General features: G+C 48.7%; 1 protein-coding gene across 1 annotated transcript in view; it reads left to right on the top strand.

The window, feature by feature from the left end:
- ARK2C (arkadia (RNF111) C-terminal like ring finger ubiquitin ligase 2C) overlaps positions 1–25,524 on the top strand; it is a 55,332-nt gene that overhangs the window by 23,336 nt on the left and 6,472 nt on the right. Inside the window, exons 2-6 of the mRNA XM_059836544.1 lie at positions 16,379–16,688; positions 18,594–18,719; positions 22,959–23,088; positions 24,095–24,199; positions 24,720–24,815. Of these exons, the coding sequence (XP_059692527.1) occupies positions 16,379–16,688; positions 18,594–18,719; positions 22,959–23,088; positions 24,095–24,199; positions 24,720–24,815 (767 nt within the window). The remainder of the gene's footprint in view (positions 1–16,378; positions 16,689–18,593; positions 18,720–22,958; positions 23,089–24,094; positions 24,200–24,719; positions 24,816–25,524) is intronic.

The following is a 25,524-nucleotide window of genomic DNA, read 5'->3' on the forward strand; positions in this document are numbered from 1 at the left end:
CATGAGTAACCTCTTCTCCTACAAGCTTTGTAAAGTGGCTAGTGGCTGGCATTTCCTCTGGTGAGGACAGATGGCCCAAAACATACCTGAGTACTGGGGGCTTTTTCTCTTCATCCACCACTCCCCCATGCAGTGAGTCAGCCCGATCCTCTGTGAATCCATACCATATGGGAGCCATCCTGCTCCTCCTGGAGACCACGTGCATGCAGGGCTGACAGCAGCCTGGGTCCTGCTGGGACAAGGGGTGGTGCCTGCCTCGCTTCTAGCCACAAAATTCCCTCTCTTGGAGGCAAGACTGCGCTGGATCTGCTGGGATCTGGGGAGGCTGAGCCACGGGATCAGTGCATGGGGAGGCTCTGTCCATGCTGCTGGGTTGTAAGCTGGGCATTGAGATGGAGAGTGTGGTGGGAAGCTGTTTGGGGGGAATCTTTCCAGTTGTGCAGTGTTGCCTTCAGCCCTCCTTCTCAGAAAAGGGGGATGTGGGTCTGAGGGGATGATAGGAAGGGGTTGTCCAGCATGGAGAGGAAAAGGCTCTGGGAACACCTCACTGCAGCCTCTCAGCACCCAAAAGGGTGCTGATATTAAAGAGGGAAAAGGACTTTTTACAGGCAAATAGTGACAGGGCAAGGAGGAGAGGTTGTAAACTATAAGAAGAGAGGTGTACATTCAGTGTTAGGAAGAAATTCTTCCCTGTGAGGGTGGTGAGGCCCTGGCACAGGGTATCCAGAGCAGCTGTGGCTGCCTCATCCACGGCAGTGACCAAGGCAGGTTGGAGAGGGCTTGGAGCACCCTGAGATGGTGGAAGGTGTCCATGGCAGTGGGGCTGGAACAAGACGTCACTTTAAATGTCCATTCCAACCCAAACCATCTGGGATTTCCATGAAATCTGCAGAATCCTCCTTGGACTGTGTTGCATGTCTCTGACCCATTATCAGCCCAGCTCCCCATACCGTACAACCTTCTCATTCCCTGAATCCCCCCACAGCCTTCTGTGAAAAAATCCCAGCCCCACAGATAACAAATCACTTGGCAGTGGCACCATCTGGACAGTAGCCCAGTGTCCCACTGGGGAACCTCCTCTGACTGGAGCTGACCATATGAACAAGATCACTATTTCTCTCTGCTTCAGCTGAGGCGGACTTTTGAAGGGCAGCCAAGTCCTCAGGCTGGGGGTTTGGGGCGTTTCCTTGGCTTTTGGCCACTGGGAAGTAGCTGGAGTAGGTAGAGCACAGCCTGAGTTTGGAGTAAATCCCAAAGTGCTGAAATCCTGGCGGGTTGCTGATGAAAACCAGTGCTCACCCAAGGGCTGGGCAGAGAATGCTGGGATGCAATAATTGCTGAACTCCAGAGAAATGTGAGGTCACAGAGGCACAGTTAAAACAGCAATACATCCTCAAAATATTACTATTATTGCTTAAAGGGCTGGTGGAATTTTGCTGTGTTTTAACTCTCACAGAAATTCAGGCTTAACGCGCCAAAAATAGAATAGTCCAAAACACCCCAAGAACGGTAGGGCTGCAATGATGGCACTGCGATAAATCCTATTAAAAAGTGGATGTAAAAAAGGCAAAAGATTTGAGAAATAGCATTCTTGGCTGTCTGCATCTGAAAAAAAAAAGCCTGCCATTACTCAGTATAATCTACTTTTCCAAAATTATTGGAAGGTAGGAAAAAAAAAATCCCACACATTTTTCTTTTCCCATTTTACGCGTTTAAGCCAAAATGAAAAATAGCTTATGAGATTTAAGCTATTTATTATCAAATAAAACTGCATCTGGGCCATGTGTTTCTGCGCCAAGTTTTGGCACTGTGAGAGCACAAATGCTGAGAGTTATGAGCCCCTCAGAAGTGAGATTGAGGGTGGAAACATTGACTTAGTCCTAACTCTCTCAGGGAGGACAGATCCAAAGCTGGTTGTAGGGAATTGAGATGCTGCCCCTGACGTGGAGCTGTATCTGCAGCATCCTGTGGGGTTATGTGCAGTCCTGTGGGATATTCTTTGGTGGAATAAATAGAAACCAATTTGTGATAACACCTGAGGGGACAGCTGGAGCTGTGTCAGGGGAGGTTTAGGTTGGATATCAGGGAAAGGCTCTTCCCCCAGAGGGTGCTGGCACTGCCCAGGCTCCCCAGGGAATGGGCATGGCCCCAAGGCTGCCAGAGCTCCAGGAGCCTTTGGACAATGATCTCAGGGATGCCCAGGGTGGGATTGTTGGGGGTCTGTGCAGGGCAGGAGCTGGACTGGGTGATCCTGGTGGGACCCTTCCAGCTCAAGGTGTTCTGTGATTCTATGATGGAATAAGCAGGAATGTGATTTCCTCTTCCCATGGCGGTGGAAAAGCGAATCCCTTGCACTCAGTCTCTGGCTTCAGAGGGAGGGGAAAATACCCACAGGGGGTGGATTTCCATGCTGGAAGGGACAGCTGTTGTCACCTTCTCCATCCCACATCCCAGAATTAATTCCTGTGCAAGTGGGGGGATGTGCTTTAGGAAACCAACCAGCCCTGGTGCTGAGGAAGGGATTTTGGCTGTGGGCACGTGGTTTCCAGGCTGTGCCTGCTGCAGGCCAGACCTGGCCTCCGGGCTGTGTCGGGTTCATTGCCTGCTTGATGAGGATAAACTTCATCCTGCCCAGCTCACGTGTGGCAGAATTTTAGGCTCTCCTCAGCCATGGTTTTACCTTTGCTGGTTCTGATGTGGAATCACAGGTCTCCTGCAGTGCCTCCCTCCACCATGGATGATTGGGCTCCTCTCCAAGCCTCCTTCCCAGCTTTGGCATCAATTTGAGGCGCTTATTGCTCCCAAGAAACCCCACCTCCTGTTTTTTATATAGCAAACATTTGTGCCTTCAGATGCTGCTGGGGCTCTGGGAGCTCATGGTTTGTTGATTACCGAAATTCCTTTCCCTCGGATAGCCTGACACCTTCAAATAGCACCTGTACAGGTTTTTTAAGATGGATGACTTTACATTTAGCTGTATAAAATACATATTTTTTTGCTGTTTGGTTAAAGTTTTCCTTTATATGTTATTACAGCAGGGCTTAGCAGCACTAACTCATGCCAGGACCTCATGTAGAAATGTAAAGTAAGAGCTATTTCCACATCAAGGAACTGACGTTTCCCTTGTACTTTAAACACAGCTCTGTCACTCCTGGAGTGACATGTACCTATAAAGTTCGAGGTATTAAATTTAATAGGGAACAGGCTTCTAGGATCTTTGATTTTTAGCCACAGACTTCTTATTCATGGAGCGTAAAAGGGGAATTGCTAGGACACAGCATGGCAGGACTCACAGTAGCTGCTGGGGTTTTCCCAAACCTGAGTTCAGCTCAGTTCAGTGCAAAGAACTGCTGAGCTGCCCTGACCTGTGCCAGCATCCTCTGCACCTTACACCGCTCCATGCCAGCCTTGGACCCTGAGCCCAGATGCTGCCCTGATGCTGGGGGTGCAAGCAGGTGCCTCAAACCAGAGCACACTGATGGTTTGAACTCCAAAATCCTTTAGGCTGATTAAATGAAGAGGTCCAGTGGGGACAGGAAACTTGCAGGAGCTCCACAGGTGCATCATTCCCCCACTCTGAGGGCTCTGCTTTGGATGTGGGGCTGAGCTCTTGGGCTCAGGATGGGGACTTAAGAATGCTTTACAGGGGATTTGCTAGTGTTGTTCTGGCACTGCACCCAACACACCCACCTCCCAGGAGCAGTCTGCTCTCTCTTAAGAGATAATCCTCATTTTTTGTACCTTAGCAGTTGTGAGATGCTCCTGTATTCTGTGTAATGTCACTTGAAAGAGGAACCAGCTGCTGAGCTTTCACTGCCTTCTGGGGTGACGAGGGACATTTTGTGGTGTGGCTTCTGAGCCATCTGTAAAAACTCAAGGGGGACTACACATTATACTGTCTTCCTTTAGTGTCAGGTACCACACAAGTTACCCTCCTGGCCCTCTGAGGGTTTCATGCAGGCTGGTAAATCCCCTACCTGATATGGGATTATAGGATTTAAGATAAAGCCCAGAGGGTGACCTGCAACATGCCATCATCAACCAATCCCTTTGCAAGGGAGTATCCCATGTCCTGACTCCCTGCCAAAATGTTCTGGCTTAGGGGCTGACTTGCCAGAGAGCCAGGAAAGAAGAAAGGCTGGGCTGCCAAACATCTCCCATCTGAGCTGATGTGCTGTTCCTAGAAGTGCTGAGACATTCCACCCGTTTCCCAAACCTGCCCCTCTCCCCACAAACCACTGCCACTCCCTCTGCACTCTGCGGACATGACGGATGGGGATCTCCCATCCCTGGGCTTAAGATGCAGATAAATAAATCCTTCAGGAAAACCCAGCTGGTTATTACAGTCCCATTTAAAACAAGGGGTGTGTGGGTGGGGAATTAATGCATGCAAAACAGAGGCGGATGGGGATTGATGCAGAATAACCCACCCAAAGCAGCCTCCTCTGTGTTTCCAGGGTAGGTTTCAAAGTCTGTTCCAATCTGTCCCTAGAGGGGAGGTTTAAAGCAGGTCAGGCAAACAATGCCTTCCAAAAAAAGGCATCTTTCCCCTCTTTGCTCATAGTAGGAGAGCAGGATGGAAAGCCTTCGCTGGAAACCCCTTTGGGGGGATACAACGTGTGTGGGAGAGGAAAGAGCCAAGACCACCACCCCAGGTCCTCACACAGAAGCTGCTGTGGAGAGAGGGGATGTCGAGGCTGGCACAGGGTTGGGATGCTGTGGCTGCCAGGGCTGTGGGTGATCCCTGGATCTCGGCCATACACAGGGCTCTGCTCCTGCCCGAGCCCCTCCTGTGTGTGCTGGGCGGTTGCTCATCTCCTGCAGGGGTGAGACCAGAGGTGATCACAAAACCTTTTGCTTAAACAAGAATCAGAGTCAGCTGAGGGCATTGTCTATTGCTACTGACTCCCTCTCTGGGTTAAAGCTCCACGTGGAGTTCAGACCCCAAAGGTTTGGCAGCTTTCGGGTGGGGCTGTCACAGAATTAAGAGACTCCATGAACAAAGCAGTGCAGACCCCAAGACCCTGCCAGACCCTTGCAATGTCTGGCTGGATTTTTTTTCCCCCCATGGCTTTGGCTTTTTGCCTGTTTCTGGATATCCTGCATATCATTACTGGTAGGAGGGAGCTGGAGCAAACCTCCCTGGCCAGTCATTAGGAGCAGTTAAGAGTGATTTTAAGGCAGGTGTTGAGCACTTCCAAATGCCTGGGGAGGGCTTTGGATGCTGTGAAAGCAAGGAAACATTGGAAACACAAGTATTGAATTTCCTTTTCCAAACAACTGGCTGCAGCCTATCACTGCCTGTCAAAGCTGAAGGCACAAGTCAGCACGTTTTTACATTCCCAAGGGTAGAGATAGGGATTACTCCAAGTGCTTCCCCATTGCAGGGAGAGCCAAGTAATAGGCTGTTGTCACACCAGGATTTTTTATTTCTTATTTTTAAACCGGGGATGAATTCCTTCCCCTGGTTAATTATCACATTTCCAGGTTGGGGATTCATTCACATGAATGTATTACCCTGCTAGCAATACAAAACCACAAAAGTTGAGCTTTATTGGCTCCCTTGACCAAAGGGGACCCAGACCCACTCCACTTCCTTTTCAACATTTTTAGTTTTTAATTTGAGATAACTGGCCAGACCCTGGAGAGGAGCCTTTGAGCCCAGATATCTTCCCACAAATTGGGACTATTAAAACTTTTTTTGCATTTTCCGGTGTAGAGTAATGCAGAACAGGCTTGGGTTGCACACAGGATGGAATGGTGGTGAGGGAGAAGAGGTGACTGAGCACGTAGTGTTGGGCTGATGGGCAAAGCCCCAGGAGTTGCCTTAAAATTCAGGTACCAGCCAAACCTTCTCTGCCCTTGGAATTGCTGGAATTTTGCTTGGACATAAGCCCTGCAGCCCAAAAAAGCCTATGAGACCTGCAGTGTGGCTCCTGCTTTTAGCATGGGAGTTGTGGTCAAGTGATTCCTGTCAGCTGTTCCTTCTCCAGCACCTTCAGACCCAACAGAAAGGAGAAACATTATTTAAAATACCATTTTCAGAGGGGCTTTTCAACACCTCCAGAGCCACATTTCCTCCAGGGCCTGCCCCTGGCAGATGTGCAGGGCTGAGCCTAAACCCAGGAGAAACAGGGCAACCTGGGGAAAAATTGCTGGGCTGGGTGAGAAACATCATGCCAGGCTGTTGAAACATCATGCCATCCCTCCAGACATTCCAGAGCCTCAGAGAAGAGGAATGAAACTGGGACCACTAAATCCCAGAAAACATTTTCTCCCAGTGTAATTTCAATTTGGCTTCTTTTTTTTTTCTTTTAATGTGATGATCCAAAAATCTCAAATACACCCTCGAATTCAACACTGAGAATAAGGCTATAATTAAAACACAGTGAGAAGTATAAAAGCAAAAAGACAGCTTTAAGTGTAGCAATGCTGCTGAAGTGTTTCTCCTTCCTCCTTGGAAAATATTGCTGAATTCAACACGTTGCTGTGAAACATCAGCTTCAACAAAACTTTTTTTCCCCCTGAAGCTAGTGGGAAAGAGTTGCAGGAAAAAAACCTCTCATCCAGGGCTGTATAAACAGCTGTCTCCCTCCTGTGATAGGTCCAGGCTGCCTGGCTGTATCCCATCCCTCATTCTTGCTGGTTCCCATCCCCAGCACTCAGCGCCTCTTCAGTCTTGATGTAAATAGAGGTGGGGGGTTGGAACTAGATGATCTTTAAGTCCCTTCCAACCCTTAACTATCCACGATTTTCTGTAAATATGCTGATTAACGCTGGTCACTGCCAGTTGTCAATCACAAAATGACTGATTATCCTGAGTTGGAAGGGACCCATAGGGATCATGGAGTCCATCTGAGCCCAGTGCTGAACAGCCCTAAGAATCACACCATGTGTTGGGTTTTGATTTTTTTGAATGCTGAGCCCTGGTAGGAGTCCCACCTCATCTTTTTTTTTTTTGGTGTATTAATGCTGCACGTGGTTTCCCTGCGTGGTGTGCAGGAGAAGAGGTGCTGTGCTCTGTGTTAGGGACCCTCCAGCCATGCCAGCTCATGTCACTCAGCAATTAATGAGAGGCTTCATTAGTGCAAGAGCATGTTGACTGGGGATTGCACAAGCAGGCAGGGGCACTGTGCAGGCTCTGAAGTCTGTGTTTTTGGGGATTTTTGGGAAGAGCTCAGCTGTGCACAGAGGCACGGTGCAAAGAGGGCTGCTGCGACCACCAAAGAATTAATCAGCAGTGGGGAGTCCCTTTCCCCTGAATTCCTTTGAAGCATTTTTCCATCAGGTGTGAAAGACTCTGAGCAGGAGATGATAAACCTCCAGAACCTCAAGTTGCCACCCAGGACACAAATATGCTCCACCAGCCACCACAGACCAGCCCTTCATCCTGACTCCTTTCTGGCACAGCACAACCTCAACAAGTAAATAAGGCAGATTTAAATAATCTTTATTCATTTATTGCACCTCCCAGCCACATATCTGAGGATCCTTTACCACTTCCCTGGCACTAGACATGTGGGATGGCAAGCTGCACCCTGGAGCTGGCAGCCCATTATTTTTAGCATGTTTTTTGGCTTCTTGCATCTTGCCCCAGCAGAGCAGCAAAGCTGGTCAAGGGTCTAAAAAACAAGTAATATAAGGAGTGGCTGAGGGAGCTGGGAAGGGGCTGAGCCTGGAGAAAAGGAGGCTCAGGGGGGGCCTTGTGGCTCTGCACAGCTCCTGACAGGAGGGGACAGCCGGCTCTGCTCCCAGGGAACAGGGACAGGACAAGGAAAAAGGCCTCAAGTTATGCCAGAGGAGGTTCAGACAGGATATTAGATATCTTTGTCACTGCTGGAGTGGTCAGGCATTGGAATAAGTTGCTCAGGGAGGTGGTTCTATCACCATCTCTGGAAGTGTTTGAGAGGTATCTGGATGTGGCATTTGGAATGGTTATGTGTGGTGCTGGGTTAATACCTGGACCCAGTGATCCTGATGGTCTTTTTCAACCTTGATTGGATTCCGTGATTCTCAGTTTCACTGGATGAAATGAGAAAGCTGTTGGCGAAGGTGCCGAAAGTGAGACAGATTCCTTCCTGCCTGATAGATTTCACTTAAATTCTTTCCTCTTCCTTCATCTTCACCCTGCAGTCAGCTGTCCTGTAACAGCAGTGAGACAGTACAGCATCTCCCTCTGCCAGACCACTCAACCTTTATGCAGTTGAATACCTTTAATTTTGTCTGGGGGGTTATCTATTTCATGTTTTATTTTCCATGGCACGGGGGCTGTAACTAGGTGATCTTTAGGGTCCCCTCCAACCCAAGCCATTCAATTGTTCTAGGATTGTCACACCTCGTTTCCTATTAGTAAGTGAATTTTCACTCATTTCATAAGGGTATATTCACAAACAATTTGAAGGCATTAACACGTGTCTGATGACACCAGGCAATTAGGAGCTTGTTTGTAGACACAGTATAAGTCCCCTGTGGTGTCCTTCTCCATGTGCCACGTGGAGCTGGAGCTGCTCCCATGATTTTGGCCTTTACTCACTGCACGCTGTCAGGGCCGATGCAAACTTCCCACGGCGTTGCTGGCTCTGAGGGGAGTTTTAATGCACACCCAGGGAAGCAAGCTGCAGGCTCCTGAGCTGGTAAAAGCCTGGCAGGCTCTCCTGGTGCTTGGAGAGGCACCACAAGGGCTCCTGTTGAAAGGGCTTATCTGCCTCCCCAGGGCAGGAGGAGGGGTCGCAGGGGGTCTAATCAGGACAAAGTGGCTGAAACAAGCAGGCTCCATCCCCCAGCTTGGCTGATTACAACAGGCAGCTCGTCCTCAGCTGTAAAACCTGTCAGTGAGCGAAGCCAGGGCTCTCCAGGAGCTGCCATCTCCCTCTGCCACTATGGCTCCTGGATGTTAACCAGCCCCAGTCTCCCTGACACCCCCAGCCCCCACATGCAGACCGCAGAGGCCTCGACAGCAGTCCAGGTTGCCTTACCCAGGGGAGATATTCACATGCTTTGCAGGCAGCTTAACAGCATGAGACAGATTTTGTTTTCCCCTCAAAGGTGGCTGGGCTCCCTGGGCTGCAGCTGTCTGCTCGAGACACCTATACCAGCTCTTGTGTCCCTTACCAGGAGCCTGATTGTATCAAGAGTGGTATTGCCTGAGAAAGGGAGGTGGAAATAAATAGTTCTGCTTTCTGGGTTTTTTCTTTTCATAAAAGCCTGTAGCATCCCCTGTCTCGCTGCAGGGATTACCCAGAGGCTTTGCATCTCAGAGATGGGTCAGTTTTGAACCGAGCACTCGGATCCCTCGAGCCTTTTGGGCTGAAATACTGCTGGGTGGATAAATATGCATGTGCTTAGATGTAGTCAAACCCTGATTGATGCTAAAGGAGAATCCCCAGTGGCAGAATCAGCTAGGACCAGACCAGTGCATTTCTGTGACTCAGCGTCACTTACCCACCTGCCAAAATTAATAATTCACAGGGTTCACCCGGGGGTGCAAAGGGAGCATTCCTGTTAATGAAAAAATGTCCGTGCTGCCTTGGATAATGTATGCAAACAATAAACATAACTGTAGAACAGAGGGAGAAAAGGAAAACAAAAAAACAAGCAGCAGCAGTGGAAGTGAGAAAGAGGTGGTGAGGAGGATGTGCTGAGTTTCCCTGCGGGTTTCCGCCGCGCTCGCTGCCTGCGAGAGTGAAGGGTGGAAATGGCACAGCTGGGAGCAGCCGAGCAGGTTCAGCTGTCCACAGGCCTGCATCATCTGCTGTCTTTCTAAAAACTAATCTGTACCTTCCTCACTCTGAGGCTGAAGGCTGTGATGCCAGCTTCCAGCTAAGCGTTTTGGGTGCTTTGTAAATTGTTGCTCAGCAGCCTTCCCTGTGGGCTTGTGGAGGATTGTCTCTGCAGTGCAGGGTGAGGATATGGTTTAGCAGGGGGATTGACACTGCTGGGTTGGACTTGATGATCTGAGAGGACATTTCCAACCCAAACGATTCTATTATGCATTCTATGGTGCTAAATTATTCTGTGAGGCCGTGGCATCAAGGAGGTGATTGTGCCCCTCTGCCACACTCAGGTGAGATCTGCCTCCAGCTCTGAGATGCCCAGCACAGGAAGGACAGGGACTTATGGAGTCCAGAGAAAGCCACCAAGATTATCAGACAGAGATGGACCACCTCTTCTATGAATAAAGGCTGAGAGAACTGGGAATGAGAAGGCTTTAGAATGACCTCATTCCCTTCCAGTTCCTGAAGGGAATGTACAGGAGAGATGGGGCAAGAGCCTGGTGTGGCAGGACGAGTGGGAATGGCTTCAAATTGAAAGAAAGTAGGTTTAGATTAGATATTAGGAAAAAATTCTTTCCTGTGAGGGTGGTGAGGCCCTGGCATGGGTTGCACAGAGAAGCTGTGGGGGCCCCATCCCTGGCAGTGCCCAAGGCCAGGTTGGACAGAGCTTAGAAAAACCTGGGATAGTGGAAGGTGTCCCTGCCCATGGCAGGGAATTGGGACTAGATGACCTTCAAAGACCTCTTCCAGCCCAAACCATTCTGTGATTATGTGATTGTGTGTTTGCAGACCTGAGTATTTGTGGGGTGCACTGCAGGCTGTAGAGGCCCAGAGCAGTGGGGGCCATAGAAGCTCCATAGAAGGTTTTCAGCATCACAGTGTGAAGCTGCAGCTTCACAGCAGCAGAGGAGAGCCAAGCCAGCTGGGGCAGCCACTGACCCACACTCGTGTTCTGTCAGTGGCAGGAATCACCCAAGTACTGATCCTCCACCCATTGATCCCTTGGCTTTTGGATGTGATCAAAGAAGCTGAGGGGGACTGGAAGCAGCAACCAGCAGAGCATTACACAAGGCAGGGAGGTGTTGTTCGTGGTCACCCAAAGGCATAACTGGCCATACAGACCATCACAAAATGCCACAGCCTCTTTTGGGTTAGACTTGTCCCCAGTTATGCTGGAGAACCACCTAGCTCACTTTCTCACCCCACAGATAGCCTGGCTTGCCCAAGACATGATTCATTTCTCCAGCAGATCCTGTCTCAGTCTCCATGTATTATCACAAATTTTGAGGCTTGGAAAGCACCTTTTAGAGCTGGATTATCTAGATTAAGGCATTAGCTATCTCTGTGGTTTAGCTGAGCATAAGGCAACAAGGGCTGTCCAGGCTGGGAGCTTAGGTGGGTGTGTGGGCATGTGGGGGCATTTTGAGGACATTTGGCCTCAACCTGTGAAAGGAAAGCTGCCCAAAACTGGAGCAAATCACCTGCTTTGCTGACACAGATGTGATGCATCGCTCATCTCAGAGCTGCTGATCTGATGTTGCTCTGAGCTGTCATCATCTGCTACAGCAACAGCATTTAAATGAAAGGAAGAGCCATCAGGACAACAAAATGGTTTTTGGCTGGTGAGCAGCCTGACAGTGACCCCAGGTAAATCAGTTCTCCACAGCTCCAGACAGGAGCAACTGGAATTACTCAAGGCACCAGGAGCATGCCAGTGACCCTCATGCAGGGGGCTTGCTCTCTCATCCCAACCAGCAGGCTGGGCACAGCAAAAGGTGTTTCCAGGCTAGCCTTGGGTCAAAAGCCTCCCTAGGGCTGGTGAGGACTTTATTGCCTCTGTGGACTTCCCTGAAAATCTTCCCTGGAGATATGAAAAAGCTGGACAAAATCCTGAGTAAAGTGTTCTAGGCACCCTGCCTGAGCAGGAGGATTGGACTAGATGATCTCTAGTGGTCCTTCCAACCTTAATTCTGGGATTTTGTGATTGTCTCCTGGGCTTGAGAAGGCAGGTGATTGGGCATGGAGGGTAAGCCATAAAAATATCCAAGATCTGGCTAATCTCTCTTCCTGCAAAATCAAAGTATTCCAATGGAGGAGGAGAATCCTTCTATGGTATGATGACCAAAACTTGAGTTCATTAAGCTAAAAGAAAGTCTCTGCCTTGCTGATGCCAGAGCAACATTGCCTTCATGTGGGCACCACTGGGCAGGTGATGGGGAGCTAGGATCCTGGGGGATGCAGTGAGTGGCTCTGGAGCATGATAGGCACACTTTGCATCCTCATTGTCTTTGCTGTGGCTGTGTCCCCAAAGCTTGGCTAATGAAAGTGTCAGCTCTGCCCTTGCAGTGGGGAGTCAAAACAAAAGCTGGAATGTGGTATCAGGACTCCGTTCTAGTCATGGATTAGTCTCTGCTGTGGCAGACATTGCTATCCAGGCAAAAAGCAGATTAAATCCGTGAATTCAATTTTCTTGAAGTATCTTATAGGCAATGTTTATGCTTGTTGGTGTCAATGCAAATGTGATCTAGGACCACACTTGTGGATTGGAAAAGAGGGAGAAGACTTTGTGCTAGCAAAGTAATCACTAATAGAGCTTCTGGGTCTCCACAACTCCCTGAAAGCAGGGGGCAGACAGGTGGGGGTCAGCCTCTGCCCCCAGGGAACAAGGGATAGGATGAGAGGAAAGGGCCACAGGCTGTTTCAGGAGAAGTTTAGGTTGAATATTGGGAAAAGTTTCTTCACAGAATGTGTGGTCTGGCTCTGGAGGAGGCATTCTGGGAAGGGTGGAGTCCCCACTTCTGGAAGTGTTCAATAGTCATGTGAATGTGGCACCTGGGGGCAAGGGTTGAACACAGGACTCTGGGTTAATGAACTCACTGATCTTAGAGAACTCTTCCAACCTTAACAATCCTGTGATTCCCTGACACTGCTAATGTGTGAACCTCTGTGGAATTCAAAGGGTTGAGTGCCTGCTTTTGGTGTTGATTGTGGTGAGTTACCTGGACAAGGATGTTCAGCTCATGTTTGCAGGGTGACACTGCATTTACCTTGTGTAAACGAGACTAAAATGTGGTCTGGGAAAGCAATCCCCACCAGGGCCCTTTGCATCTAGATGCAATGAGAAGGAGAAGGTAAACTCAAAAATAACTAACTTAAAAATGTAATGTTCTGTTTTGAGCTGTTATTTGTTTGCCAGGGCTTTCTGGGGCTCACCAGCAACCTGCTTAGTGAGGACTGGCTCTTTGTTTTGCAGACTGGCTTGGTTATGCCAGCAGTGTAATTGGATAACTGCTAATAAGCATAGGATTGCTGAAGTATTCCCCAAAGTCTTTGCTTTGCTGTAAAAATCCTCATCAGCAATTGGATTAGTTGAAGAGAATGAACAATTACTACATAGGGTAATGTGTTATGTTAAGACAAATTGATGGGTTTTATTTAATCATATGGTCTCGGTCACATCTTGATGGTGTTATTCCTATGAAGAGAAATGCATCACTGCACCGGTAGGTACTAGCAAAAAATACTGAAAATTTCTTTATTTAATTAATTAGTTCCTAAAGATAAGGCTAATTGACTCTGTACCAAAACAAAATGAGTTAGGCTTTTGCTTTCAGATACATTAGCTCTGTGTATCTTCCTGCACACATACCACAGATAAAGTTTGCGTGTTCTGGACCTTGGGAAAGTCCATGACTGAGTTCCTCTCAAGGACTGTCTTTGTAAGAGGAAGCAAAATCCAAATCAAAATCATGACCATCTGATCTGCCCACCTGGTGCTCTCTAGTTCACCGTTGCTCTGGCATCAAAGGCCCTCCAGACATTTAACTAAATTAGGGGCTCCCACAACTCAGTAAAAGCTGGGAATCACTGGCTGAGATTACACCAGGCATTGAGAGACAAGAGAGTCATGGGAGATGACAGGCAGGCTTTCTCTGCTTTACTTATGTGCAGAGAATGGTGTCCCAGAAATGTGGGGGAGTCTCCCTGGGTTTCACTGTCTGGTATGGCCCTAAGACATTTTTGTCTGGAACACAGCTGAGCCTCAGCGTGGTGGCACAAGTTGGTGTGTTGGTGTGTGCAGAGGGTTTGGCACTTTCATCTGCTCTCACACCTTGTCTCCAGGCCTGCACAATGGCTCACCTGTGACCTGCTGCAGCAGGTCTCCACTGGGAGAGCATGTGGCCATCAGAGGCTGAGCAATTCACCACAAGTTCCTTGGTAAGTACCAAGCACTCACAGCAGCCAAGGGGCTTCTCCTCACAATTCCCTTCAGCAATGGGTCAGGGGAAGTGCAGGATCCCCATTTCATTATGCAACCTTCACCTCTTTGCAGTGAATTTGGGCCAGGCCAAAAATACACTAGCAACAAATTCAACTTGCAGGGAAACAGAGCGTATGAGTGGCTCTTTGGCCTGGGTTTGCAGCTCTGTCATTGAGGAGCAGCAGGTCTGATCCCACCACCTCTGGTTTTAATTAATATCGTGGTCGAATCATGCTGTTATCTGACAGCAGGGGAAATTATCACCTCAAGAAGCACTGCTGTGGGTGGCACATACTGTGTAACCTGCTCTCTCTTGGAGGGGCACTGTGGAGGATTAGTTTGCATTTAAGAGATGCTGTGTGTAATTATGCACAGTTTTGCAAACCTATCCATTTCTGATAGGCCCTCTCCTGTTGTTTCTCCTGCTGGCATCTGGCTTGCTCAGGACTCCCTGAGCTGCTGTGATGGACTGGCCCTGCCTGCCAGGGAGATGTGAGCAGGAAGGATTTGGGTGAAGAAGGCATTATATACATGCTTGTGCTTTGGGATGAAATAGTGTCTCTTGGTGCTGTTGTTCCAGGATGTTTTGTACCATTCACAAAGATTAAAGTAAAAAGAAGAAGATGGGATGCTCAAAACACTGTAAAAAGACAGGTGTCCCATCCTGGGGCTGATCCTCAGCAAAGAGGCATCTTTAATAGCCTCACTCGAGTCCCATCCTTCATTTCTGAATTGACTCTTTCCCCAGTTATAGAGCCAAAGGTTTTGCATGATGCCTGTAAACGCTTCAGGAATGTAGGAATTAACAGGCCAGACTGGGCCAAGGGCCTGTCCAAGCAAGGATCTTGAGCAAGGTGCAAGCCAGGGCCAGATGTTTTGCAAAACGCCTCCACTATGGATATCTTTCACACCTCATTTCTTCCTCATTCCCATCAGCTTCATGACTGGTCTCATAGCATTCCATGTTGTGTTTCCAGCAGCTGCTCTCTTCCTGCCTGCAGCCCATGAGGATGGGTTATTGAAGGATCTCAGCAAACACCCAGGGCCTTCATCCCTGCTCTCAGAGGGGGAAGTTGTCTCACTCATGTCCTGAAAGTCAGTGTGAGGCAGTTTTTTACAGCAAAGGTTATATCCTTGCCTATGAGACAGTTCTAGAGAGGCAAAGAAATGACTCGCAGGAAAAGTCTGCAATTCAGAGAAAACATTCAAAACTTCTGTGAGATAACATACAGAGCCCAAATATTTTAGAAAACAGATTTTGTTGTTTATTTCCTTTTCTAGAGTGTTTGAGTCTATATCACAGAATGGTTTGTGTTGGAAAGGACCTTTAAAGGTCATTCTAGTCAAACCCCACTGCCATAGGCAGGACATCTCTCGCTAGACAAAGTTGCTCCAAACATCATCCAGCCTGGCCTCAAACACTTCCAAAGAGGATGCATCCATGTCTTTTTTGGGCAATCTGTGCCAGGGCCTCAACACCCTGAGCTCAAAAAATGTCTTCTTCCTATCTGGGCTGAATCTACTCTCTTTTTCTTTAAAACCATCACTCCCTTTTCTATCTCCAAAGGCTCTATTAAGACTTTTGGGGTTTTTTTCTGTTTAAGACAGGAAAGCCAAAACAAGCTCAAAGCAGTTTTCATCAGTACACACTTCAACTTGGAGCCAAAACAGGACTTTGAACCCAAACCTACGTTTTGGCTCCAATGTTTTCTTGGATAAGAAATACCATTAGTCAAAACCAGCACTTTTTCTTGTAATCATCTTAAACTTGTTGCCTTTTATTTGTATTTTTTTTTCAAACCTTCTGCAAGTGGAGAGTGACAGCCATTTGCCCAACTCTTTCCCTGGGTGGTGCTCTGCCCTGCCTGCCACCGGCCCCCATGACCTCTGTGTGTGATTATTAATTGTTGTAGTGCTGTTGTGGGTCTCAGGATGAGGTGAGAGATGAGAATTGACTCCAAGTTCTCAGAAGGTTGATCTATTATTTTATGATATGATACATAATATATGATATGATATGATATTATATTAAAAGAAAATGCTATACTAAAACTATACTAAAGAAAGAGAAAGGAGACATCAGAAGGCTAGTAAAGAATGATAATAAAAAACCCATGACTAACTCAGAGAGCCCTGTTTTTAATTAATAGCCCAAACACAGCTGGCTGTGATTGGCTATTAATTAACAACAATTCACACATTGGGTAAGCAATTTTCCAAATCAAATTCCAGAGGGAGCAAAACACGGAGAAGCTGAAGCTTCCCAGCCTCTCAGGAGAAAAAAATCCCGGCGAAGGGATTTTTCAGACAATACCTCAGTGACCGCCATGCTCTTCTCTTCCAGGTGCTCCCTTTCAAAGGTCTCAGCATCCCCATGCTACCTCCTGCCGGCACTTCCACCTGGGTCCCCAGCCTCAGCTCTCGGCCGACTTCGCCCTGCCTCACGCGGTGCAGCCGCAGCCGGGGCTGGCTCCCCACATGGCCCCCGCGCACCAGCACAGCGGCGCCCTGCACCAGCCCCTGCCGCCCGTGCCCGCCCTGCCCTTCCAGGACGTCGCCGGGCCCTCCTTCCTACCTCAGGCGCTACACCAGCAATACCTCCTCCAGCAGCAGCTCCTCGAGGCACAGCACCGCCGGCTCATGCCCCATCCCAGGTAAGGGCATCCTCAAGGATGTGGAGAAGCCGTGCCAACCTCGCGCTGCCTGTGGAGCTGCAGCCACGCTGGCAGGGTTGGGTTTTCTTCTCCAGCTCACCTGTGTGCACTGAAAATGCATCCACCTGAGGGACAGGCTGCACCTGAAGGTGTGCCTTTCCTGTGGAGATCCCTACTGTGCCCATCTGGTGTGTCCCATTATTGTCACTCCTAGGAGAATCATGGTGGTGTTGCTGGGGGCCTTTCCAGTCCCTGTGTGTGTGAGTTGCATCCTCCTAGCTGCTGTCTCAAACCCATGCATGCCCACCTGCCTCATCTGGTCATACACATGGAGGTCGTGCTGCTCAGGGTTGGGTAGGCTTTCTGTCTCTGTGAGGGAATGATGCCACTGACCTGCAGCACACTCCGTCACAGAGAGCATCCTAAATCCACCCTGAGCTGACAAACACAGAGAGAATTGCTGTAACTCAGCAGAGATGGAAATGGATGCCTGGCCTTGTCTTGATTGTGTTTCTCGAGAGAGGAGTGATTTTTTTTGGGAACATATGGAAGCTATTTGTGGGTTGTACCCATGGATCAAGAACCAGAGGATGAGACTTTGCAATGATGCTTCATTTGGAAAGAATGCTATGGATAGAAAACCCTTTCTTTCCATGTCCTTTCTGTCTGAAAATTGTGTGTTCTTCTCATCATTGTTTGGTTAGGCATAAACTAGATTTTAGGTGGATTTAATGATTAGCTAATAATTGGGTAGCGAGTATGTTCCAGGCTAAGAAACTGATGATAAAAGTGTTTATCGCTTAGTCATAAGCTGAATTCAAATAAAAGCACAGAGCACAATTCCATGCAGGACCTGCTTTGGTAAAAGCTGTCAGTATTGTATTTGCAAGTGGGCTGTAGTGTGAAAGAAGGCAGGAACCTCCTGCCCAGTCCCAGTGCTTGTCTCTGAAAGCTGCAGTGGAGCAGGATGTCAGAACCCTTGCAGGTGTGGGGCAGGAGGTCTCAGTAATGGGAATATGGGTTATGCCTTTGAGAGTGAAGCCTCTGAACTGAGGCTGCATGAAAAGTTATTTACCTGGCAGTTCCCTGCTCCATTTGCCCTAGTTTTTTCCTGAAGATTTTCTTTGTGATGGTTCCATTGGTCAGGAAGCAAAGGGAAGGAGCCTGTCTGTAATGCAAATCCTGCTTGTGCATCCTCCTTGTCTCTTGTCAAATGTGGACACTGATCCAGCAGTGCACACACTTCCCCTGAGTAGTTCAAATAAGCAATAATCATGAGACTCAAATCCCTAGAAAAACCTTGCTGTATTTTCTAGAGTTTTCTTTTCCCTGCCTGCAATGGCAGTGGGAGAAGGACCTGGAACACAGCCTGGCCTGTCCATCATCCAAAGAAATGTTGGCAAAGGCCAGTGAGAGTAAATTCTGCTTTCAGTCACTCGTGAGTAATCTGGTTATGAATGAGGTTCCCCAGGAGTTTATGGACTGCATGGGAGACGAGACAACCTGCAGCTTCTTTATGATGATGGATCACAGCTGGAGCAGGGGCCCGTTTTACTTTGTGCGTTGTTTATGGGGCTGACTGCAGCAGAAAAGGAAATAGTGCAAACTGCACAAAGCTGCTGAGAAGTTGTTTGGTTTCCCCTCCTTCTCTGCACCTTGCCAGCAAATAGCATCTCCTGCAAACTGAGCATATGTGGGTGCCACAGGGCTTGAGAGTGGATTGCTGCGTGATGGCTGTGAGGGAACGACAGCCCTGGGTTCCTTTTCCACCTACACCTGCCTGGAGTGCTTGGCTTGGACACTTGCCCACAAGCCCAGCCTTTGGGGGGTGCCCATTGGTTCTTGACAGGAATTCCAGTGCCCAGGTGTGCCTGACCCTGCCTGTCACTGCTCTCCTCCCCGCAGGCGGGCCCAAGAGCGCATGTCTGTCCAGCCTCACCGCCTACACCCCAGCTTCGACTTCAGCCACCAACTGCAGACTCCACAACCCATGGGCCCCCAGCCCAGGTATTTGGCAGAGGGCACAGACTGGTGAGTGATCTCCATTTCACTGCATCCAGTGAGGCATTTAAAAGGTCCTGGGAAGGCTGCGGGTTTTGGGGAATGCCACCAGGGATCACAGCGTTGGTGAAAGCTAATGAGCCAGCTCAGTGGTTAGAGTGTGGGGAGTGTGCCATGGGAAAACTCATCTCTTACAGGTCTGTGAGAGTGTGAAAGCCTCCTATATAAACAAATCATTGGATCATTTAGGTTGGAAAAGCTTTCTAAGACTGTGAAGACCAACCATTCCCCAGCACAGCCAAGTCCACCACTGACCCATTTCCTCAAGTGCCACATCAACATGGCTTTTAAACCCCTCCAGGAGTGGGGACTCCAGCATTGCCCTGGGCAGCTGTGCCAGGGCTGGACAGCTCCTTGGATGAAGAAATTCTCCCTAGTAGGCAATCTAAACTTCCCCTGGCAGAACTTGAGGCCGTTCCCTCTCCTCCTGTCCCTTGTATCCTGGGAGCAGATCTTGTTCCCCCCTTGGCTGTCCCCTCCTGTCAGGGAGTTGTTCAGAGCCACAAGGTCCCCCCAGAGCCTTCTTTTCTCCAGAATGAGCCCCCTTCCCAGCCCCCGAGTTGTTCTTCATCAGACTTGTGCTCCATTCCCTTCCCCAGCTCCATTGCCCCCTTTTAGTCACACTCCATTGCTGTTGCTCGTAACTTTTCACCTACAGATTAACAGTGAAGCCAAGCATTAATTCTCCCAAGTTGCTCTTTGTGCTGTAGGGCACAGAGAGTGTTTTTTTTCCTGTAGACCACTGTCTGCCTGAACTAGACCCTTTGCTGTCCTTCAGGCACTCAAAACCCAGTGGCCATAATATTTTCTGTGGTCCAAATTAGGGAGCACCATGCAACCCTGCCATGCAGGGTGGTATGAACGGAGATTTGTTCATCATTCTCCAAGTGTAGTGTTTAATACCCCGGAAAAGCTTTGCAAGGAATTGTTAATTTCATTTTCAGAGCAGGCTGAGAGCCCTTGAACATTTAATAAAGTATGGTAACCTGGTCAAAAGAATGAGAAAATAAAAACATTTTTTTGAGTAGCTGCTTGTAAGCTGAGCAAAGTCCATTCTGTGCACTGAATGGAAAAAAATAGCATGTGAACTGGTAATTAAAGACAGTTGCAATGTGTTTGCACAAGAGGACTGGAATAAAATGGCACAGGAAGTTTTAATGATGGCATTTCCTAACATCTGAGCACTCCACTCTGCAAATGAAAAGTCCTTTTAACCCAGGGTTGTTGCTTTTTTCCCCCCTTCAGTGCATAATACACAATCTAAAATATGACCACATCCTTCTGCAATTTTCTTCTCAGGTGTTCCCATTATTGGCACTCCTGTGGGCTGAATGTGGTCGGGATGACATTTTTCGGGTTGGTTTGCAAAGCAGTTCATGCACCATCTGGATGGAGCGGTTCTTTCTGCCTCTCTTTCAGCTCAAAGTGCTTAATTATGATCATGAGAAGTATCTGATAAAGCATCACTAAGTGCCTTCCCCCTCCCTCCTTTCCTCCCCTCTGTTACTCCACAGCCTTATAAAGCCCAAGGAGTGGGGGTGACAGAAACCATACACGGGGAGCATATGTTTGGGTGACTCACTTTCCCTTGGGGCACATGAAGAGTTTTGCCCAGTGACAAATATAAAAGCTCCCCTCTAATGTGTTACCCCCAGATGAGCAGCAGCATCAGTGTTTCCTCAGAGGCTGTAGGTGGTGGGCACTGCCACAGGAGGTGGAAGTAGGGATGGAGGAAAGATCTGAGGCTGCCTCAGACAGCCCAACCCCAACTGAAATCGTCTAGTGAAGAATAAACAAACTCCCATTTGATTCCTTAAATCATCTTCTGCACACACGTGCAGTGATGACCATCCTACCTGTTTTATCTGGTGTCTTATCCTTCACTCCTTGGCTGTTTGTTGGCAGCCCATTTACCACAAGTATCACAGCTCTTGGACCTTGCACCTGAGCACCAAGATACTGTACACTTGTTCCTGTAGCATGGGCTAGAAAGTGATAGTTCCATTCTCCTTCAGCAAATGTGCTCTGCCTCTTCAGCCCCAAACCCTGGGAAAACACTGTCCTGTGCTCTGCTCTTCTTTGAACACATCTGTAGACCCAAAGCATCACCTCAGGAACCTCAACATCTGATTTTAAGTCTCTAGATGGGCAAACAGTTCAGCAGTCCTGTTACTGCAATTACCTGCAGTAACAGGACTGCAGTTTAATAATGACCATTCACTTTTGAGAGATGTTCTCAGTCCTTGATCTCAAAGCACTCCATGAATTACCACATCTATTTCATAGAGAGGGAACATAGGAAGGCAGAGAAGAAGGGATCAAGGTCATGCATGAATAAGGTGGCAGGGCTGAGAATGGACCCAAAGCTTCTTGATTTCCAGTTGAGCCCTCCATCAACCTGGGCACAATCTTAAGCAATTGGGTAAATATCCAAAATTGGGACACAGGAGCTGGAAAGTGTCAAGGCCTGTGGATTCTCCCCCTGGTTGTGTTACTGCCAGTTGCCTGCTGTGTTTCATCCTCTACCAGGTGTTGTCTGTCTAGCACATGGCTAACACAGGACCAGCAAAGGTAGTCCCTCTCCTGGCCTTAACTTAGAATCATAGAACTAGAGAATATCCTGAGCTGGAAGGGACCCATGAGGGTCATTGCATCCAGCTTGGTGTGGGTATCAGGGAATTCTAGAGCACTGCTGCTGCTGCCTGGTGCACAGACTGTTCTGGATGAAGGATTTCTGCATCTACTGTCCCTTCAGGTCCCCATCTTCTGGGTGGTGAAAGCAGTTTCACAGCTGCTGGAGGACACATCTGGGCTGCTCCCAAGAAGGTGTGGTACCCACTGCTGCTGTCCTCCTGCTGTGAAGGGGAGGAGAAGTTGGAGGCTGAAATGGGAAGCCACCCCTGTGCTCTAATTAGCTTTTCTTTGGGAAATGTGAAGAAAATTGTTATTAGAGCAACGGATTTTGTAATCATGATAAAGTGAATGATGTTCAAAGCACTCATTTTACAAAGGACCCTTAGGCTGAAGAGAATGGGGATCAGCAAATTGGATGAGAGATGGAGATGGCTGCATAGGCCCTCTCCCACTCCTTCCACATGGTGTGGTAGTGACGGGGTTGTAGTTTGTCTCTGTGTGTTGGATTGAGCAGAGCTGTGATGTTTGATGTGATCTTGGTTATGACAAGTCCAGGTATCGATCTGGGTTAGTTTTGTGGAGGATAACAGGGCTCAGATTCACCAAGCTGAGCTCCATCCCTGCTCACCTGGGCCAGGGTGTGTTCAGGCAAGCAGGGCCGTCAGGGATGTCTTGCTCCATTGGTATTGGTCCTCTAGTTTTGTTTCACCCTTTCCTCCAGCAGCCTCATCCAGACATTTCTTAAACCCTTAAATATTTTTTGCACAAATCACAGTTCTGGAGTTCATAGAAACATAGAAGTCCAGAATGGTTTGGGTTGGACAGGACCTCAAAGTTCATCTTGTTCCACCTCCTGCCATGTGCAGGGACACCTTCCACTATCCCAGGTTGCGCCAAGCCCTGTCCAGCCTGGCCTTGGACACTGCCAGGGATCCAGGGGCAGCCCCAGCTGCTCTGGGCACCCTGTGCTGGGGCCTCATCACCCTCACACCTCAAATCCTCACCACCCTGAGACTGGATTCAGGCAAGGCATAGTGTCCTTTGACTCCCCGAGTCCTGTCATTATCTGGGCTGGGAGACCTTTAATGAGATCACAGGCACATCAAAAAAACCCACAGACAGTGGCCATCTAGCTTCTAAAAGCTACCATTTTTTTGAGTCCCTTGAGAATTAACTGTATTCCTGCAGAACATTCGAGGCAAACTGTAATAGTTTGCAGCACTGGAAGATCCTGGTCTGATCAGGTTGAGTTGCTGAGCCTGGGTACCCTTTTGAGCCACCAAAAAGCTCTTGCTCTGAAATTAGCAGGGTGCATCTGCACAGCTCTTGACCCTACATAACTCAAATGCTACCTGGCACAGAAACAACCCCTCACTCCTTCATGGTGGCCTGGTGGGTGATTTCCCAAACCGGAGGAAACTCCCTGCCAAGCCAAGCCAAGCTGTACCATCTTCCTGGGCTGAGGAGCAGCCCAGAGCTCAGCAGGGAGGTTTCCCTGTGAGTGTGGTCTGGTGTGCTGCAGTCCCTGAACACAGCCAGGCACTCAGAGCCACGTGTCCCTCCTGGTGCCCACAGGGACCTCAGCGTGGACGCGGGGCTGACCCACGCCCAGTTCCAGGTCCGGCCGGTGCCCCAGCCCTATCAGCATTACCTGGCCACACCTCGGATGCACCACTTCCCCAGAAGCACATCCTCAACCCAGGTGGTAAGTGAAACGCTTTTACTGAGAAATGTTTTACGCATTGCCTGCCAGAAAGCAGTCAAAATAAAGGCTGCTATCTTTCTATCACCTGTCTCCTGCAAATCCCACTTATCTCCGGCCGTGGGAGGGAGTGTCTGAAAGGATAATGTTCCATCACTGCACTGGATTAGAGAAAGAAAAGAAAAGCTCAGCTGTTCTGGAAGGATTCGGTCCATTGCTTGCAGCACCACGTTCACAAGCTGGTCTGCAAAATGTGGGTGGGATGTGAGAGACTCAGCAGTTAATATTAATAATATAATTAATACTGGAAGGAACTGTGGTCTCCCAGAACTTTTTGTGTGCGGAAGGATTGGCAGTGGGTCACTGCTTTCCCTGGTGTCAGCCCCCAGGACCGTCCTTCATCAAATCATCGCTCTCTACATCAGTTTTCATGCCACCTGTGAAGGTTTTCATGACCTCTTGCACAGGTGGAGGTGGGATTGATGAGAAGACAGGCTGACTGGGGTAATTTTCTACCCCTTCTTCTAGCAGGGTGCTGTATTTGGAGCTAAGTCATGCCAACCACTGCTAATCCTTAAAACATCCCCAGAAATCCCACAAGGGTGTTTTCCCTTGTGCTGTGTCAGACTCTGACACCTGTGTACTAAAGCAAGCCTTAAAAAAAACCAATCAAAGCTTGGATGAACTGAAATCTACCCATTTAATATGCAATAAAATTTTATTGTAATCTCATCCATATTGGGGGTTTGGAATTACAATGCCATGGATGATACAGGAATTATTATAACAGTTTATTTGGAAGGAGTGCATGTTCTTAGGTATCATTTCTAGGAAATGTATTTGATAAAACCTATTTTTTCTTTTGTATTAAAAGGCTTAAATTGGTGAAAGTGTCAATCTACTCTTTCAATTTGAATTTTTAAAGCATTAGATTTACATCAGGGGCACACAAGGGTTTTCTGTTGGCAAGTATATAGGTGGCTTTATTTTTCTCCCTCACTTTTTTCAGGTTGTTCATGAAATCAGAAATTACCCCTACCCTCAGCTTCAGCTGCTTGCTCTTCAGGGACTGAACCCAAGCAGGCACACATCTGCTGTGCGGGAGAGCTATGAAGTATGTATCTGGGGACTGGAATTATTAATTTTTAAAGTGCTGTGAATTTATACAAGCTCTGCTGTAAAGCTGTAAGACTGCTTTTTGTGGTGTGGCAGTTGCGTTGAGTCTTTCATCAATTTTAGTACTAGCTGGGAAGTGATGGGGTTAAGTTTGGTTAAAGATGGTTTACTCCGAGGTGCCTGGGTGTGGTTTGGGTTGGCAGTGGCTCCTTTTATTTGTGAACAAAGTGCTCCAGATCTATGGGGCTTTGTTTCCCAGCCTGTTAGATGAAGCTCAAATCCCATCCTAATTTGTGAGATATTGGATATCCAGCTCTTTGCCTTGAGCTCTTAGTTATTATCCCAAGTGCCAGGGATCAGATTAATCATTACAACATGGCTGATTTGGGGTTGATGGCCATTTCCACTGAGGAGGGGAGAGGAGGGAGCCTCGGTTGCCAGCAGGTATGGCTGTGTGGTGGCACCTGGTGCCTTGGGAGCAGTGGGGATGGCACTTTCCTGATGTTCCTGTGCTGCAGGAGCTGCTGCAGTTGGAGGACAGGCTGGGCAGCGTGAGCCGGGGCGCCGTCCAGAACACCATTGAGCGATTCACCTTCCCCCACAAGTACAAGAAGGTGAGTGCCCCTGAACACAGCACGGCTTCCAGCCCTTCTCAGTCAGTCAGGGGCTGTGGGCACGGAGCAGGCAGAAGGAAAGATTTTGGTGGGTCGCAATCCCACCGCAGCAGGGGTGTTTTAATTTCTTGCGGGGCTCCCGGGGGCGGGAGCGGTGGCGTAGCTCAGCTGCCTGTTTCTCACTTCTAGGCTAGGAAGCTGCGGGCCAAATTTTCAAAAGGGTCTCAACCTTCTCCCACCCAGCGGGTGCAATTTCCCCCCTGTCCGCACCTGGTAAGAAAGTGCACACCACCAAGGGGGCTTGGTGCATGCAAACCCGCCCCGTTCTGCATGCCAGCAGCGCTGCCCCACGGCCCGGGGAGCCTTCTTCTCCCTGGCTTCACCAGGGATGTCTCCTCTGTCGGAGCTGACCTCCCCGCCCATGAGGAAATGGGCACATTTTTGGGTTGTGCTCAGTAGAAATTGGGAAGAATGCTTGTCTGAGTAGTAGATTCTGGTGTTGGTCACTCTTGGCTGAAGGGTAGGGATGTTGCATTGCCCAGGCTAGAAGTGAGATAACTCCTGCTGCACTCAATTCTCATCACATCTCCAGTGAGCCCAGGAAAAGGATATGAATAGGAATGGATGTGTGGGGGAAGAGAAAAAGGGGCAGCTGACAGGCTAAGCATGGCCCTGTTGTACAGCATGGGACTGGGCCAGTGGCCAAGCT

Source organism: Haemorhous mexicanus, chromosome Z (genome assembly GCF_027477595.1).
Source record: "Haemorhous mexicanus isolate bHaeMex1 chromosome Z, bHaeMex1.pri, whole genome shotgun sequence".
NCBI classification, from domain to species: Eukaryota; Metazoa; Chordata; class Aves; order Passeriformes; family Fringillidae; genus Haemorhous; species Haemorhous mexicanus.